Genomic DNA, 17,924 nt, shown 5'->3' on the forward strand with positions numbered 1-17,924 from the left:
TATGGGAAAATGTGAAAGTGTCTTTTTTGGCAGGAAAAATGAAAGTAAACAATCCTATCTAAATAGTGAGAGATTGCAGTGCTCAAAGACACAGGAGGATCTGCGTGGTCTTGTGCTTGCATCACAAAGGTTAGCCTACAGGTACAACAAGTAATGGGTGAGATACTAAACAAGTATTTTGCATCAGTGGTTATGATGGAGAAGGATATGGAAGCTTGAAAACTTGGAGAAACGGTGACATCTTAAAAAGTGTCCACATTACAGAGGTTGTGGTGCTCAAGGACTTAAAACATATAAAGATGGATAAATGTCTGGACATGATCAGGCATATCCCACAACTTTGTGGGATGCTAGGGTCCCTTGCTGAGATATTTGTATCAATGATAGTTGTGGGTGACATGCTGGAAAGCAGGAGGGTGACTAAGTTAGTGCCATTACTTAAGAAAGGTGTTAATGAAAAGCCAGGAACTATAGACAACTGAGCCTAACATCAGGGGTGGGTAAGTTGTTGAAGGAGATCCTAAAAGGACAGATTTACATGTGTTTGGACAAGCAAGGACTGATCAGGGATAGTGAACAGTGCTTTGGTGTGGGAAATTGTTCCTCACTAACTTGATTGAGTTTTTTTGAAAACGTGACAAAGATTGATGAAGGTACAGCAGTTGTCTACATGGTCTCAGCAAAGTGTTCAACAAGGTTCCGGATGGTAGACTGGTTAGCAAAGTTAGATCTCAGGGAATCCAGAGAGAGCTAGCCATCTGGATACAAAATTAACTTGAAGGTAGGAGACAGAGGATGGTGGTAGAGGGTTGCTTTTGGACTGGAGGCCTGTGACCAGTGATGTGCTACAAGAAATGGTGCATGTGAATATAGGTGGAATGGTTAGTAAATTTGCAGGTGAGATTAAAACTAGGGGTGTTGTGGACAGTAAAGAAGGTTATCTCAGAACAATAGAAGCTTGATCAGATGGGCCAAGGAGTGGCAGATGGGAGTTTAATTTTAGATAAATGTGGGGTGTTGCATTTTGGAAAGGCAGAACTTTTACTCTTGATGGTAGAGTCTTGGGGTACAGGTTCATATTTCCTTGAAGGTGGAGTTGCAGGTTGACAGGACAGTGAAGGCAGTGTTTGGTACACTTGCCTTTATTGGTCAATGCATTTAATATAGGAGTTTGGATGTCATGTTGCAGCTGTGTAGGATATTGGTTAGGTTACTATAGGAATATGGTGTTCAATTCTGGACTCCCTGCTATAGGAAAGATGTTATAACTACAGGGTGCAGAACAGATTTATAAGGATGTTGCCAGGTTTGGAGGGTTTGAGCGATATGGAGACTGAATAGAATAGAGCTATTTTCTTTGGAGCGCAGAGGTTGAGGGGTGACCTTAGAGGTTTATAAAATCATGAGAAGCATGGATAGGTAAATAGCCAAGGTCTTTTTTCCCCAGGGTGGTGGAGTCCAAAACTAGAGGACATAGGTTTAGGGTAAGAGGAAGAATTTAGAAGGGACCTAAAGGGCAGCTTTTTCTAGCAGGGGGTGGTGCGTATATGGAACGAGCTACCAGAGGAAGTGGTGGAGGTTAGTACACTAAGAAAATTTAAGAGCCATCTCTTAAATACATACATAAGAAAGGTTTACAGGGATTTAGCCAAATGCTGGTCAATGGGACTAGGTTAATTTAGGATATCTGGTCAGCATGGATGAGTTGGACCAAAGGGTCTGTTTCTGTGCTGTATGATTCTATACGTAAGTAGAATCCTTTGGTCCAATTCATCCATGCTGACCAGATATCCTAAATTAATCTAGTCCCATTTGCCAGCACTTTGCCCATATCCCTGTTAACCCATCCTATTCATAAACCCAACCAGATGCCTTTTAAATGTTATAATTGTGCCAACTTTCATCACTTCCTCTGGCAGCTCATTCCATACACATACTGTCCTCTGTGTGAAAATGTTGCCCGTTAGGTGTCTTTTAAATCTTACTCCTCTCACCTTAAACCTATGCCCTCTAGTTTTGGACTTCCCCACCCCAGAAAAAAAACCTTGGTTATTCATCTTATGCATGGCCATCATGATTTTATAAACCTCTATAAGATCATCACTCAGCCTCCGACGCTCCAGAGAAATTGACCGCAGAATATTCAACCTCTCCCCGTAGTTCAAACCCTCCAAACCTGGCAACATCCTTGTAAATCTTTTCTGAGCCCTTTCAAGTTTCACAACACCTTTCCAATTGGACGGAGACCAGAATTGTATGCAGCATCCAATAATGCCTAATCAATGTCCTGTAGAGCCACAAAATGACATTCCAACTCCTATACTCAATACATTGACCAATAAAGGCAGACATACCAAATGCCTTCTTCACCACCCTATCTACCTGCAACTCCGCTTTCAAGGAAATATGACCCTGCACTCCAAGGCCTTTTTGTTCAGCAACACTTCCAAGATCTTACCACTAAGTGTATAAGTCCTGCCCTGATTTGCCTTTCCAAAGTGCAGTACCTCACATTTATCTTGATTAAACTCCATCTGCCACTCCTCGGCCCATTGGCTCATCTGATCAAGATCCCATTGTACTCTGAGGTACTTCTTCGCTGACCACTACACCTCCAATTTTGGTGTCATCTGCAACTTACTAAACATACCTTCTATGTTCACATCCAAATCATTTATGTAAATGACAAAAGGCAGTGGACCCATCACTGATCCTTGTGGCACTCCACTGGTCACAGGCCTCCAGTCTGAAAAGGAACCTTTCACTACCACTCTGTCTTCTACCTTCGAGCCAGTTAAGTCATCAGATAGCTAGTTCTCAATGTATTCCATGTGATCTAACCTTAATAACCAGTCTACCAAGAGGAACCTTGTCGAACGCCTTACTGAAGTCCACATAGATCATATCCACTGCTCCGGCCTCATCAATCCTCTTCATTACCTCTTCAAAAACTTATTCACGTTAGTGAAACATAATTTCCCACACACAAAGCCACGATGACTATTCCTAAAATCCTTGTGTATCCAAATCATGTAAATCCTGTCCCTCAGGATTCCCTCCAACAACTGATGTCAGGCTCACTAATCTATAGCTCCCTGGCTTTTCCTTACCACCATTCTTACATAGTAGCAGGTTAGCCAACCTCCAATCTTCCAGCACCTCACCTGTGGCTATTGATGATATAAATGTCTCAGCTAGGGGCCCAGCAATCACTTCCCTAACTTCCTATAGAGTTCAAGAGCATACTTGATCAGGTTCCAGGGATTTACCCACCTTTGCGTTTTCTGACATCCAACACCATCTCCTCTGTAATATGGTCATTTTTCAAGATGTCGTTATTTATTTCCCCACGTTCTCTATCTTCCTTATCCTTTTCCACAGCAAATACTGATGCAAAATACTCGTTGAGTGTCTCTCCCCCATCTCCTATGGTTCCACACAGAGGTGTGTTAAAGTTTACAGGCCACTATTTTCTCCCTAGTTACCCTTTTGTCCATAACGTACATGAGACAACTTGAATGAAACAAAACCAAATCCTGAGGGATCTTGGCAGGATATGTGTGGGGAGGATGTTCCCTCTTAAGGCAGAAACAAATACTAAGGGTTCACCTATTGGAAGCAGGAATTAGGTGTTTTTTTCTCTGTCAGAAGGTCTTGAAGTTTTGGAACACTCTCTTCCTAAAAGGGTAGTGGAAACAGAATTTTTGAATATTTTTATGGAAGTAGTTGTTGAATTGTTTTAAAAATGGGTGAAAGGTTACGAGGGGTAAGTAGGAATGCAGATTTGAGTTTTCAATCAGGTTAACCATGACTTTATTGAATGGTGGTGTAGGTAATATGAATGTCTTGTATGTACATATATACCTCCTGTGTAAAACTAAATTCCATACTAGGACAAAAGAAACAAAAATAAAGTTTGTCAATGCAGTATATTACTGAGAGAGTGCTGCTGTGCTTCAGGCGGGAATTAAACCCAGAACCTCTCAGAATCACAGAATTGTTAGGGTGCAGAAGAATGCCATTCAGCCCACTCATTCGGAATCTCTCTGACTTTTTGATTTCAATGGCACTATATTTTTGCCATTAGCAAATTTTTTTTCTCAAACAGTAATACAAATACAGACCATCTGATCATGATAATGTTGCTTTTAGTGCATAAAATAGGATTGCATTCCTGAAGAAGGGCTTATGCCCGAAACGTCGATTCTCCTGTTCCCTGGATGCTGCCTGACCTGCTGCGCTTTTCCAGCAACACATTTTCAGCTCTGATCTCCAGCATCTGCAGACCCCACTTTCTCCCCATTGCATTTCAATGTCAAAATAGTGACTTCACTTTACAAGTACTTTATTGGGTGTAAGTTGGGACATCAGTGGTTATAACCTACTCTGTATAAATGCATAATAAGCATGGTGTAAAAATAGGCTGCAAATGTTTCAACAAACCACTCCTTATGAAATCGTGAACTTTAGCTGCGATACAGTTCTACCGTCATTGGTGTCTTGTTTAGCTAGCCACTCTATACATTTCTCCAAATAGTTGAATACTGGTCTTGTCTCGCAAACTTGATTGAGTTTTTTGAAGAAGTAACAAAGAGGATTGGTGAGGGCAGAGCGGTAGATGTGATCTATATGGACTTCAGTAAGGCATTCGACAAGGTTCCCCATGGGAGACTGGTTAGCAAGGTTACATCTCACGGAATACAGGGAGAACTAGCCATTTGTATTCAGAACTGGCTCAAAGGTAGAAGGCAGAGGGTGGTGGTGGAGGGTTGTTTTTCAGACTGGAGGCCTGTGACCAGTGGAGTGCCACACGAATCGGTGCTGGGTCCTCTATGTTTTGTCATTTACATAAATGATTTGGATGCAAGCATAAGAGGTACAGTTAGTAAGTTTGCAGATGACACCAAAATTGGAGGTGTAGTGGACAGCGAAGAAGGTTACCTTAGATTACAACAGGATCTTGACCCGATGGGCCAATGCGCTGAGAAGTGGCAGATGGAGTTTAATTCAGATAAATGCGAGGTGCTGCATTTTGGGAAAGCAAATCTTAGCAGGATTTATGCACTTAATGGTAAGGTTCTAGGGAGTGTTGCTGAACAAAGAGACCTTGGAGTGCAGGTTCATAGCTTCTTGAAAGTGGAGTCGCAGGTAGATAGGATAGTGAAGAAGGTGTTTGGTATGCTTTCCTTTATTGGTCAGAGTATCGAGTACAGGATTTGGGAGGTCATGTTGCAGCTGTTGGTTAGGACATTAGTGAGGCCACTGTTGGAATATTGCATGCAATTCTGGTCTCCTTCCTAGCGGAAGGATGTTGTGAAACTTGAAAGGGTTCAGAAAAGATTTACAAGGATGTTGCCGTGGTGGAGGATTTGAGCTATAGGGAGAGGCTGAACAGGCTGGGGCTGTTTTCCTTGGAGCGTTGGAGGCTGAGGGGTGAACTTATAGAGGTTTACAAAATCATGAGGGGCATGGATAGGATAAATAGACAAAGTCTTTTCCCTGTGTTCGGGGAGTCCAGAACTAGAGGTCATAGGTTTAGGGTGAGAGGGGAAAAATATAAAAGACGTATGGGGCAACCTTTTCACACAGAGGGTAGTACATGTGTGGAATGAGCTGCCAGAGGAAGTGGTGGAGGCTAATACAATTGCAACAGTTAAATGACATTCGGATGGGTATATGAATGGGAAGGGCTTGGAGGGATATGCGCCAGGTGCTGGCAGATGGGACTAGATTGGGTTGGGATATCTGGTCGGCATGGACGGATTGGACCAAAGGATCTGTTTCTATGCTGTACATCTCTATGAGTCTATGATAGATTATTTAACTGTGGGAATTAAGGGCAAGCCAAAGTCTACCCACATTCAAGCACTTCTCAGGGGTAAGTGTTTAACAATTCGAAGGACACCTTCCTAAAAATGTAATTCCCTTCTTTCACCGAAGGGCAAATACCACACTATCACTACTCATCCAGTGGGCAGCAGTTAACTAATCTTCTGCTGTATTTAGTTCAGTGCCTTGCTGTTTTCCATTCCCTTGAATCTGTATGTGTTTCTTTTCAAAGTGTTTTAATAGAATACGCTATTAACAAATTCTTACTTACCTTTCCAGTTTTTACAAAAGCTTCTGCAATCTTCCGGTTTCGTCCACCGTAGCAAGTTGTAATAACATCTGCAACCCCGCAACTTTCCAAGAAAGTTGTCTCAGACACTGATCCTTTGCAAAAGAGTTTGGCAAATGCGATCATTTCCATTAGACCCAGGCGAATCACTGCAGCTTTAGTGTTATCTCCACAGCAAAGACCGTCACAGAAACCAGCACCAACAGCAACAATGTTCTGTCAAAGAGGGTCAGTACCATTTTATGAAAGTCATGTATCTTCCACAATCAAGATATGTTCTAAAAGTTTATTTCTAAATTATATTCTAAAAGTTTTAATGTCCATTTTTAAGTTTATATGTGATGGCATGGCACATAGTCTCACAACGAATACTTATTTCTTCAAAAAACAATCACAATGTGAACAAGATTATAAGGATAGGGAAAGGCAAGACAATACAGATAATTAGCTAATTAAAGTTGAAGGCAGGAATTTTACATGATATGGTGAGCCTACGACCACCAAAGACATGGAAGGTGAATGAACATGATTGGATAGATCAATCAAAAAAGTGACACTTAATGAAGATTTGAGTCTGGAGTACAAGTCGGATAAAAAGATAAAACTGTGATTGATAATCGGTTCCATGGCCAAGATGAGGTGCATTAGCAAGAGATTTTTTTTCTTTATTCTTTTATGGGAAGTGGACATCACTAAAATCTGGCATGTATTGCCAATCCTTAATTGGGTGGCCTGCTAGCCACTTCAGAGGATAGTTAAGAGTCAATCATATTGCTGAGATTCTGAAGTGGCATGTCAGCCAGATTGGATAAGGAAATTAGTGAACTAGATAGGCTTTTGAAACAGGCTTTTACGAGGATGTTGCCTGGTATGGAAGGTGCTAGCTATGAAGAGAGGTTGAATAGGTTAGGATTGTTTTCATTAGAAAAAAGGAGATTGAGGGGGACCTGATTGAGATCTACAAAATCATGAAGGGTATGGACAAGGTAGATGGAGATAAGCTTTTTCCCAGGGTGAAAGATTTAATAATGAGAGGTCACGCTTTCAAAGTGAGAGAAGAAAAGTTTAAGGAGGATACACCCGGCAAGTACTTTACACAGAGGGTGGTAGGTGCCTGAACGCGTTGCCACCAGAGGTAGTAGAGGCAGGCACAGTAGATTCATTCAAGATACATCTGGACAGATGCATGGGGGCAGAGGGATACAGATGCTTAGGAATTGGGCGACAGGTTTAGACAGGGGATTTGGATTGGCTCAGGCTTGGAGGGCCGAAGGGCCTGTTCCTGGGCTGTAAAATGTTTTTTGTTCTTTTTAAATTACAACTGTAGTTGTAATGGTCACTGTTACCCAGGCTTCGTTTATACTCGAGATTTATTAACTGAATTTAATTTCCATCAGTTGCTTTAATGAAATTTGAATTCATATCCTCAGAGCATTAGCCTGGGCCTCTGGACTAACCACACAGTGACATTCCATTAGGTCACAGTTTCCCTGCACTATATGCTCGAAACCAGAGTTGGACTGTTATGAGACAGAAGTAGCTGTACAGCACATAGCTCAAAATATACAGGAATGCCAGGTGAATACATCCTTAAACTACAAAATAGCCCATGAAAGGTCAAAGATGACAACAAAAAATTCAAAATACTAAGAGAAAAGTAGCCCCCAAACAGATATCCCCTGTTTAAAGCACATTTTATTAGCATGCTTTCACTTTCATACAGTTAGGGAGATACCTGAAGAGTGTTTTAACATTTTAACATGGAGTCTGCACGTGGACCAAGCACTGTGCTGTAACTCTGTGCTCAATATAACATGTAGCCCAAACGACATCATGCTGCTTTTCATCATCTCTGCTATCTCAGAATCCCCTAGCCTGCTGGGTCTTGCATTTCCTTGCACTGACTGCCTCTCCCAACATCGCCCACATGGTACCGTTACCATTCCCTTCTGCTTGCTGAATCCTCATTCATAGCAAGGACTCAGAAGAAGAATAGCAAGTAGAGAGCATACAGCAATAAAGGTAGTAATTGAGGGAGTGGGCTGGTGAGGCGGAGGAGATCAAAATGACAGCTGTACAGTTGGCACCAGGAAGGCCAACAGGGAACAGTGAGAAGGCCAGCCTAAGGGAGCCAAGTGCAAATAGAATACTGTATCTGGAAGGATATTGATTGAATATTACAATTACACTGGATGTCTCATTTATTAATTATGGAAATGTGGGCATTACTGGCTAAGCCAATACTTTTTGCCCATCTCTAATTGCCCTGGAAGAAGTAGTGGTGAGTTGTTTTCTGCAACTGCTATAGTCCTTGGCGAATAGGGACACCTACAGTGCTATTAGAGATTTCCAGGATTTTGAGCCAGTGACAGTGAGGGCGCAGCAAGAAGTTCCAAGTCAGGATCGTGGGTAACTTGGAGGTGACCCAAGCAACTGCTACATTTGTTTTCAGGGTAGTAGATGTTTCAGAGCTTGAATGGTATTGTCAAAAGAGCCTTGGTGAATTACTGAGTTGTATCTCACAGATGGTACATACTGTCATTGTGTGTTAGTGAAGAGAGTAAATGCTGAAGCTAGTGAACGGAGTGCCAGTTATCTGAGCTGCCTTGTCCTGGATGTTGCTGAGTTTCTGGACTGCTGTTAGAGCTGGATCGCATTCTGATAATGTGCCTTGCAGATGTTGTTCAGGTACCAGAGAGGCAGGGGAAAAGTTATTCACCATAGAATTCCTAGCCTCTGAATTGCTCTTTAGCCATAGTATTTACATGACTAGGAGAAAGTGAAGACTGCAGATGCTGGAGATCAGAGCTTAAAAATGTGTTGCTGGAAAAGCGCAGCAGGTCAGGCCGCATCCAAGGAGCAGGAGAATCGACGTTTCGGGCATTAGCTTATGCCCGAAATGTCGATTCTCCTGCTCCTTGGATGCTGCCTGACCTGCTGTGCTTTTCCAGCAACACATTTTTAAGCTATATTTACATGACTAGACAAGTTTGGTTTCTGAGTGAATGTGAGGACTGCAGATGCTGGAGATCAGAGTTGAGAGTGTGGTGCTGGAAAAGCACAGCAGGTCAGGCAGCATCCGAGGAGCAGGAGAGTCGACATTTCGGGCAAAAGGGCTTTTGGATGCTGCCTGACCTGCTGTGCTTTTCCAGCACTCCACACTCGAAGTTTGGTTTCTGGTTAAAGGTAACCTTCAGAATGTTCATACTGGGCAATTCTGCGATGATAGTGCCACTGAATGTCATAAACTGATGGCTGTGTTCTTGCTTGTTGGACATTTGTGTGGTGCAAGTGTTACTTGCCACTTATCAGCACAACTCTGGATGTCATTCAGGTCTTCGGCATATGGAGACCGTCTGCTTCGGTAGCTGATGAGTCATAATTGGAGTTGAGCATTATGTACATTAATGATTGCACTATTATATAAGTGCATACAATTTGTTCTGTCTAGTATCTTACAAGCATCTTGTACAATTATTCTGAGCAACTTCAATTTTTCTTGTGGAATCTGGGCATGTGATATTTGTGCCATCTAAAGTAGGAAGTGGTCAGAAAAAGATATCAATGCAAATACAAAAAGAACCACTACTTGTGATGCAATCCGTTTTATGTAAGGATGACTATTTTGTGGAACACTACCATTCAGTCTACAAGTTGAACCTTGCTCTCATCTGGCTTCTCTGTACCCAATATCCTGCAGTGTCCATTACGGTTAACATCTGCTTGAGCAACAGCACTTCAAAGCTTTAGATTAGATTACTTACAGTGTGGAAACAGGCCCTTCGGCCCAACAAGTCCACACCGACCCGCCGAAGCGAAACCCACCCATACCCCGACATTTACCCCTTACCTAACACCACTGGCAATTTAGCATGGCCAATTCACCTGACCTGCACATCTTTGGACTGTGGGAGGAAACCGGAGCACCCGGAGGAAACCCACGCAGACACGGGGAGAATGTGCAAACTCCACACAGTCGCCTGAGTCGGGAATTGAACCCGGGTCTCATGGCGCTGTGAGGCAGCAGTGCTAACCACTGTGCCACCGTGCCGCACATTAACAAGCTTTCCACATTAACACTGAATTCAACAATTTTATGTCACATCTAGCCCCAACTCTTTTATCTTTGTTGGTTGTCTTTTTTCATTCTTCGGAGAAAGGGTTTTAAACTAATTGAGGGGTAGGGAGGTTTGGGAGAGGAGAAATAAAGATTAGAACCCCACAGCATGGAAACAGGCCATTTGGCCCAACAGGTCCACGCCACCCCTCCAGAGTTACCCACCCAGACTCATTCCCATACCTTATATTTACCCCTGACTAATGCACCTAACACTATGGGCAATTTAGCATGGCCAATTCACCTAACCTGCACATCTTTGGATTGTGGGAAGAAACCGGAGCACCCAGAGGAAACCCATACAGACATGGGGAGAATGTCCAAACTCCACAGAGACAGTCGTCCGAGATGGGAATCTAACTCTGGTCCCTGCTGCTGAGGGGTAGCAGTGCTAACCACTGAGCCACCATGCCACCCATTACAAAGGGTTACAAACCAACAGGATATTAGAGGATCACAAGACAATTATTTGGATAATAATACTTTACGGTAGGGTTCTGGGTAATCCAAGATGGAGGACAGGAAAAAATTCTGGCTGTAACAGCTGCTCCTTTTTTGAGGTATTTTAGGTGCCTGGAAGTGATTTCCTCAAATTCGAGGAGCAGCAATTACTGTTTTATATGCTGTTGCATTGTTTTGGAACTTTGGAAAAAAAGTCAAAACAACAGCAGTTTTTAAATGGGAGAAGAACAGACAAAGGAAGCACATGGTGAGGTCAGTGCAGGAGAGAGAGAGAGAGAAAGAAACTGACACTGCCTTTGCTGTTTGAATTCATGTATCGCTGGACATCGGAGTGTGTCTGGGAAAATTAATAAACAGTGAAATTCACAACTGATCTTGGAGGAACTGTTGGGCGAAGTTCACAGCACAGAAGCAGATAAGCGTATTGTTTTTAAGTGGGACCTACAGAAAGTCTGCAGTAGTGAGCAGAATGGGTTCTTTCTTGATTATATGTTTTTGGAGATATGTCTCTTGATTAACCTTAAAATATAAGCCATAACTATTAAATTAACCTGGATAAGTGTTTGTAGAGGAATAAGACAGTGTTATTTTCTGGGGCTATAGATTGTGAAGGAGCAAAAATGGCCTTTAATAGAGTGATATGTGCTTCTTATCAGATGTGGGAGTTCAAAGAGAGTTTAAGGGTTACTGCAGATAATATCTGTCATAAATGCTGTTGGTTGTGAATCTTACCAGATCGAATGGATTGGTTGGAGAGACAGTTAGAAGCAATGAGGAATTTGCAACAGCAACAGTATGTGATAGATGGCAGTTATAGGAAGGGGGGAAAGTCTCAGATACAGTAACATAGATGGGTTTACTCCAGGAAAGGTAAGAGAGGTAAGCAGCTAGTGCAGGAGTCATTTGTGGCTATACCCATTTCAAACAGGTATGCTGTTTTGGAAAATGTAGGGGGTGATGGATTCTCAGGGGAATGTAGCTCAAACAGCCAGGTTTCTGGCATTGAAACTGGCTCTAATGCAACGAGGGGTACATTGAGTTCCAAGAGATCAATTGTGTTAGGGGATTCTCTAGTCCGAGGTACAGACAGACGTTTCTGTGGCCAGCAGCGAAAAATCAGAATGGTGTGTTGCTTCCCTGGTGCCAGGATCAAGGATGTCTCAGAGAGGGTGCAGAATGTTCTCGCAGGGGAGAGGGGCCAGCAGGAAGTTATTGTCCACATTGGAACCAATGACATAGGAAGGGAAAAGGTTGAGATCCTGAAGGGAGATTACAGAGAGTTAGGCAGAAGTTTAAAAAGGAGGTCCTCGAGAGTAGTAATATCTGGATTACTCCCAGTGCTACGAGCTAGTGAGGGCAGGAATAGGAGAATAGAGCAGATGAATGCGTGGCTGAGGAGCTGGTGTATGGGAGAAGTGACCTGTACAAGAAGGGCGGATTGCACCTAAATTGAAAGGACACTACTATACTGGCAGGGAAATTTGCTAGAACTGCTTGGGAGGATTTAGACTAGTAAGGGGGGGGGGGGGGGGGTGGTGGGGTGGGACCCAGGGAGATAGTGAGGAAAGAGATCGATCTGAGACGGGTACAGCTGAGAACAGAAGTGAGTCAAACAGTCAGGGCAGACAGGGACAAGGTAGGACTAATAACTGCTTTTATTTCAATGCAAGGGGCCGATCAGGGAAGGCAGATGAACTCAGGGCATGGTTATGAACATAGGACTGGGATATCATAGCAATTACAGAAACATGGCTCAGGGATGGGCAGGACTGGCAGTTTAATGTTCCAGGATACAAATGCTACAGGAAGGATAGAAAGGGAGGCAAGAGAGGAGGGGGAGTGGCATTTTTGATAAAGGATAGCATTACAGCTGTACAAAGGGAGGATATTCCCAGAAATACCTCCAGTTATTTAGGTGGAACTGAGAAATAAGACAGGGATGATCACCTTATTGGGATTGTATTATAGACCTCTTAATAGTCAGAGGGAAATTGAGAAACAAACGTAAGGAGATCTCAGCTATCTGTAAGAATAATAGGGTAGTTATGGTAGGGGATTTTAACTTTCCAAACATAGAGTGGGACTGCCATAGTGTTAATGGTTTAGATGGAGAGGAATTTGTTAAGTGTGCACAAGAAAATTTTCTGATTCAGTTTGTGGCTGTGCCTACTAGAGAAGGTGCAAAACTTGACCTACTCTTGGGAAATAAGGCAGGGCAGGTGACTGAGGTGTCAGTGGGGGAGCATTTTGGGGCCAGCAACCATAATTCTATTAGATTTAAAATAATGATGGAAAAGGATAGACCAGATCTAAAAGTTGAAGTTCCAAATTGGAGAAAGGATAATCTTGATGGTATTAGGCAAGAACTTTCAATAGCTGACTGGGGGCAGATGTTCTCAGGTAAAGGGACGGCTGGAAAATGGGAAGCCTCCAGAAATAAGATAACGAGAATCCAGAGAAAGTATATTCCTGTTTGGGTGAAAGGAAAGGCTGATAGGTATAGGGAATGCTAGATGACTCAAGAAATTGAGGGTTTGGTTAAGAAAAAGGAAGCATATGTAAGGTATAGACAAGATAGATCGAGTGAATCCTTATAAGTGTTTAAAGGCAGTAGGAGTATACTTAAGAGGGAAATCAGGAGGGCAAAACGGGGACATGAGATAGCTTTGGCAAATAGAATTAAGGAGAATCCAAAGGGTTTTTACAAATACATTAAAGACAAAAGGGTAACTAGGGAGGGAATAGGGCCCCTCAAAGATCAGCAAGGCGGCCTTTGTGTGGAGCTGCAGAAAATGGGGGAGATACTAAACGAGTATTTTGCATCAGTATTTACTGTGGAAAAGGATATGGAAGATATAAACTGTAGGGAAATAGATGGTGACATCTTGCAAAATGTCCATATTACAGAGGAGGAAGTGCTAGATGTCTTGAAACAGGTAAAGGTTAATAAGTCTCCAGGATCTGATCAGGTGTACCCGAGAACTCTGTGGGAAGCTAGAGAAGTGATCGCTGGGCCTCTTGCTGAAATATTTGTATCACTGATAGTCACAGGTGAGGTGCCGGAAGACTGGAGGTTGGCTAATGTGGTGCCACTGTTTAAGAAGGGTGGTAAAGACAAGCCAGGGAACTATAGACCAGTGAGCCTGACGTCAGTAGTGGGCAAGTTGTCGGAGGGAATCCTGAGGGACAGGATGTACATGTATTTGGAAAGGCAAGGACTGATTAGGGACAGTCAACATGGCTTTGTGTGTGGGAAATCATGTCTCACAAACTTGATTGAATTTTTTGAAGAAATAACAAAGAGGATTGATGAGGGCAGAGCAGTAGATGTGATCCCTATGGACTTCAGTAAGGCATTCGACAAGGTTCCCCATGGAAGACTGGTTAGCAAGGTTAGATCTCATGGAATAGAGGGAGAACTCGCCATTTGGATACAGAACTGGCTCAAAGGTAGAAGACTGAGGGTGGTGGTGGAGGGTTGTTTTTCAGACTGGAGGCCTGTGACCAGTGGAATGCCACAAGGATCGGTGCTGGGTCCTCTACTTTTTGTCATTTACATAAATGATTTGGATGCGAGCATAAGAGGTACAGTTAGTAAGTTTGCAGATGACACCAAAATTGGAGGTGTAGTGGACAACGAAGAGGGTTACCTCAGATTACAACAGGATCTCGACCAGATGGGTCAATGGGCTGAGAAGTGGCAGATGGCGTTTAATTCAGATAAATGCGAGGTGCTGCATTTTGGGAAAGCAAATCTTAGCAGGATTTATACACTTAATGGTAAGGTCCTCGGGAGTGTTGCTGAACAAACATACTTTACAGTGCAGGTTCATAGCTCCTTGAAAGTGGAGTCGCAGGTAGATAGGATAGTGAAGGCAGCATTTGGTATGTTTTCCTTTATTGGTCAGAGTACTGAGTAAAGGTCATGTTGTGGCTGTACAGGAAATTGGTTAGGCCACTGTTGGAATATTGCATGCAATTCTAGTCTCCTTCCTATCGGAAGGATGTTGTGAAACTTGAAAGGGTTCAGAAAAGATTCACAAGCATGTTGCCAGGATTGGAGGATTTGAGCTATAGGGAGAGGTTGAATAGGCTGGGCTTGGTTTCCCTGGAGCATCGGAGGCTGAGGGGTGACTTTTTTTTAAGATTACTTACAGTGTGGAAACAGGCCCTTCGGCCCAACAAGTCCACACCGACTTGCCGAAGCGCAACCCACCCAGACCCATTCCCCTACATTTACCCCTTCACCTAACACTACTGGCAATTTAGCATGGCCAATTCACTGAACCTGCACATTTTTGAACTGTGGGAGGAAACTGGAGCACCCGGAGGAAACCCAAGCAGACACGGGGAGAATGTACAAACTCCACACAGTCGCCTGAGGCGGGAATTGAACCCAGGTCTCTGGCGCTGTGAGGCAGCAGTGCTAACCACTATGCCACCGTGCCGCCCATAGAGGTTTACAAAATTATGAGGGGCATGGATAGGGTAAATAGAAAAAGTCTTTTCCCTGGGGTGGGGGGAGTCCTGAACTAGAGGGCATAGGTTTAGAGTGAGATGGAAAAGATATAAAAGAGACCTAAGGGGCAACTTTCACACAGAGGGTGGTATGCATATGGAATGAGCTGCCAGGGGAAGTGGTGGAGGCTGGTACAATTGCAACATCTAAGAGGCATTTGGATGGGTACATGAATTGTAAGGGTTTGGAGGGATATGGACTAGGTGCTGGCAAGTGGGACTAGATTGGGTTAGGTTATCTGATCAGCATGGATGGGTTGGGCCGAAGGATCTGTTTTCATGCTGTACATCTGTATGACTCTAAGTGAAACAGGAAGGAACACAGGATAAGCAATTGAAAAATTGCAAAAAATAGGGTCACCACGGTAACAAAATCACGGTAGTAAAATCACAAAATTAATAGTTCATCACTTGAATGAACGTAGTACTCAAAACAAAATAAATGAATTAATGACACAAATGCAGGTTGATGGTATGACCTTGTAGCCATCATAGAGACATGGTTACAAGGAGATCAAATTCTGGAATGAAATAATCAGGATATGTGGCTTTTTGAAAAGACAGGCCAGAAAGTGAGTAGCATTGTTTATACACGATTGAATAAGTACAATAGCAACAAATGATCTTAGATCAAAAGAAGTTGAATCCATATGAAATACCCATATAGAGTCCATTACAAAGGAGTGTGGAGCTGCAGGAGTGGACTGGGTAACTAGTTTAGCAGCAAATATGATTGAGGAACGATAGCAGACATTTAACAAAATAGCTTATGACTCATAGCAAAGATAAATTCCAGTATAGAACAATTCTATGAAGAAAATATGTCAACCATGGTTAACCAGAGAAGTTAAAGATTACATCAGACTGAAAGCAAAAAACATTCATTACAGCAAAGATTAGTGGGAAGCCAGAGGATTGGAAATGTTTTAGGAGTTAACAAAAGACAACCAAACAAAAGGGAGAAAATAAATTTGAGAGAAACCTGCAAGTAATATCATGATGGACAGCAAAAGCTTCTTTAAATATATAGAAAGGAAGAGAAAATCCAAAGTGAACACAGGCCTCTGAAATAATGAGGTAATGATAATGGGTGACCAGAAAATGGCAGAGGAGTTGAATAAATACTTCATAATAGAAGTAGCAATAATAATTCAAAATTACTAAATAATCAAGGGGCAAAGGAAAAAGAGAGGAAATAACTAAAATAACTTCCATTACAAAAAAAGTGCAAGGGAAACTAATGATGTCTTAAGTCCCTGGATCTTATAGGGTACATCCTAGAATATCAAAAAAAAACAATTATCGAGACACTGAATTCACTGGTAGTAATCTTTCAGGAATCCGTGGATTCTGGAAAAACCCCAGAGGACTGAAAGCTGCCAGTTTAACACCTTTATTTGGAAAGAGAGGAACCAATAAAATTAACAACTATTAACCAGTTAGCGTAACCCTTGTTAGGAAAATGTTAAAGTTTATCATAAAGGATGTAATAGCAGAGCATTTAGAAATACACAATATGATCAAGCAGACAGCATAGCTTCATGAAAGGGAAATCATGCCAATAAAATTTACAATAATCCTTTGAGGTGATAACAAGCAGGATAGAGAAAGAAGAAGCAGTGGATTAAATAACTTTGGATTTTTAGTATTTTGATAAGTGCCATATTTTAGGCTATTTAAGATAGAGCACATATTGCTGGAGGTAGTGTAATATCATGAATACAGGATTGGCCAGAGAGTTGAGATAAGAGAGATATTTTCAGGGCAGCAAACTGTAACTAATGGATTGCCACATAGATCAGTGCTGGTACCACAATTATATTCTATATATTCATGACTTAATGAAGAAAGTGAATGTGCTGTAGCCAGGATCATGGATGATACAACAATAGGTGGAAAGGCAAATGGTGAGAATAGCACAAAGAGTCTGCAGAGAGACTTTAACATGTTAAGTGAGTGGATGTAACTTCAGAGGAAATGTAATGTTGGGAAGTATGAAGTTATGCACTTTCACAGTTAGAATAGAGTAGATGAATGTTATTTAAATGGGGAAAGACTATAGAAATTTATACAACTGAGGGATTTGGGAGTCCTTAACCATGAGTCACTAAAATCTCGTATTCAAGTTCAGTAGGTAATAGAAATGGCAAATGGAATGTTGGCCTGTATTTCAAAGAGAATGGAGTATAAAAGTAGGGAGGCTTCACAAAAACTATAGAGGCTCTAGACCACATTTGGAATACTATGAACATCTTGGACCCCTGGTTTATGGAAAGATAAACAGCCTTTAGAGGCAGTCCAGAGAAGGTTCATGAGGTTGATACCAGGTATGGAAGGTCTGTCATTTGAGAAGAGGTTGAGTAGGTTGTGCCTGTACTCATCGGAATATAGTAGAATAAGGAGTAGGAGTAGTCTGTTTGGCCCCTACTCCACCATTCAACGGGATTATGGCTAATCTGACATTCCTCAGATCCACTTTCTTGCCCTTTCCACATAACTCTTGATTTCTCAACTGAGCAAGAATCTTTCTATCTCTTAAATATACACAAGGACTCTGCCCCCATTACTTTCTGTGGCAAGGAGTGCTAACGACTCTTAACCCTCAGAAGAAATTCCCCAGCTCATTCTTAAATTGGCACCCTTTTATTCTGAGACTGTGCCCCCTGGTCCTAGACTCCTATAAGGGTAAACATCCCAGCATTTACCCTG

The 17,924-nt window shown here is 42.3% G+C and overlaps 1 protein-coding gene across 1 annotated transcript in view; it reads right to left on the reverse strand.

Annotated features, from left to right (window-relative positions):
• The window catches only part of gpd1c (glycerol-3-phosphate dehydrogenase 1c), a 61,506-nt gene that overhangs the window by 10,459 nt on the left and 33,123 nt on the right, over nt 1-17,924 (reverse strand). The window contains exon 6 of the mRNA XM_043690246.2: nt 6,101-6,334. Coding sequence (XP_043546181.1) covers nt 6,101-6,334 — 234 coding nt within the window. The remainder of the gene's footprint in view (nt 1-6,100; nt 6,335-17,924) is intronic.

Source organism: Chiloscyllium plagiosum, unplaced genomic scaffold (assembly GCF_037043375.1).
Source record: "Chiloscyllium plagiosum isolate Xiang-an unplaced genomic scaffold, Cpla_swu_hap1 HiC_scaffold_5, whole genome shotgun sequence".
NCBI lineage: Eukaryota > Metazoa > Chordata > Chondrichthyes > Orectolobiformes > Hemiscylliidae > Chiloscyllium > Chiloscyllium plagiosum.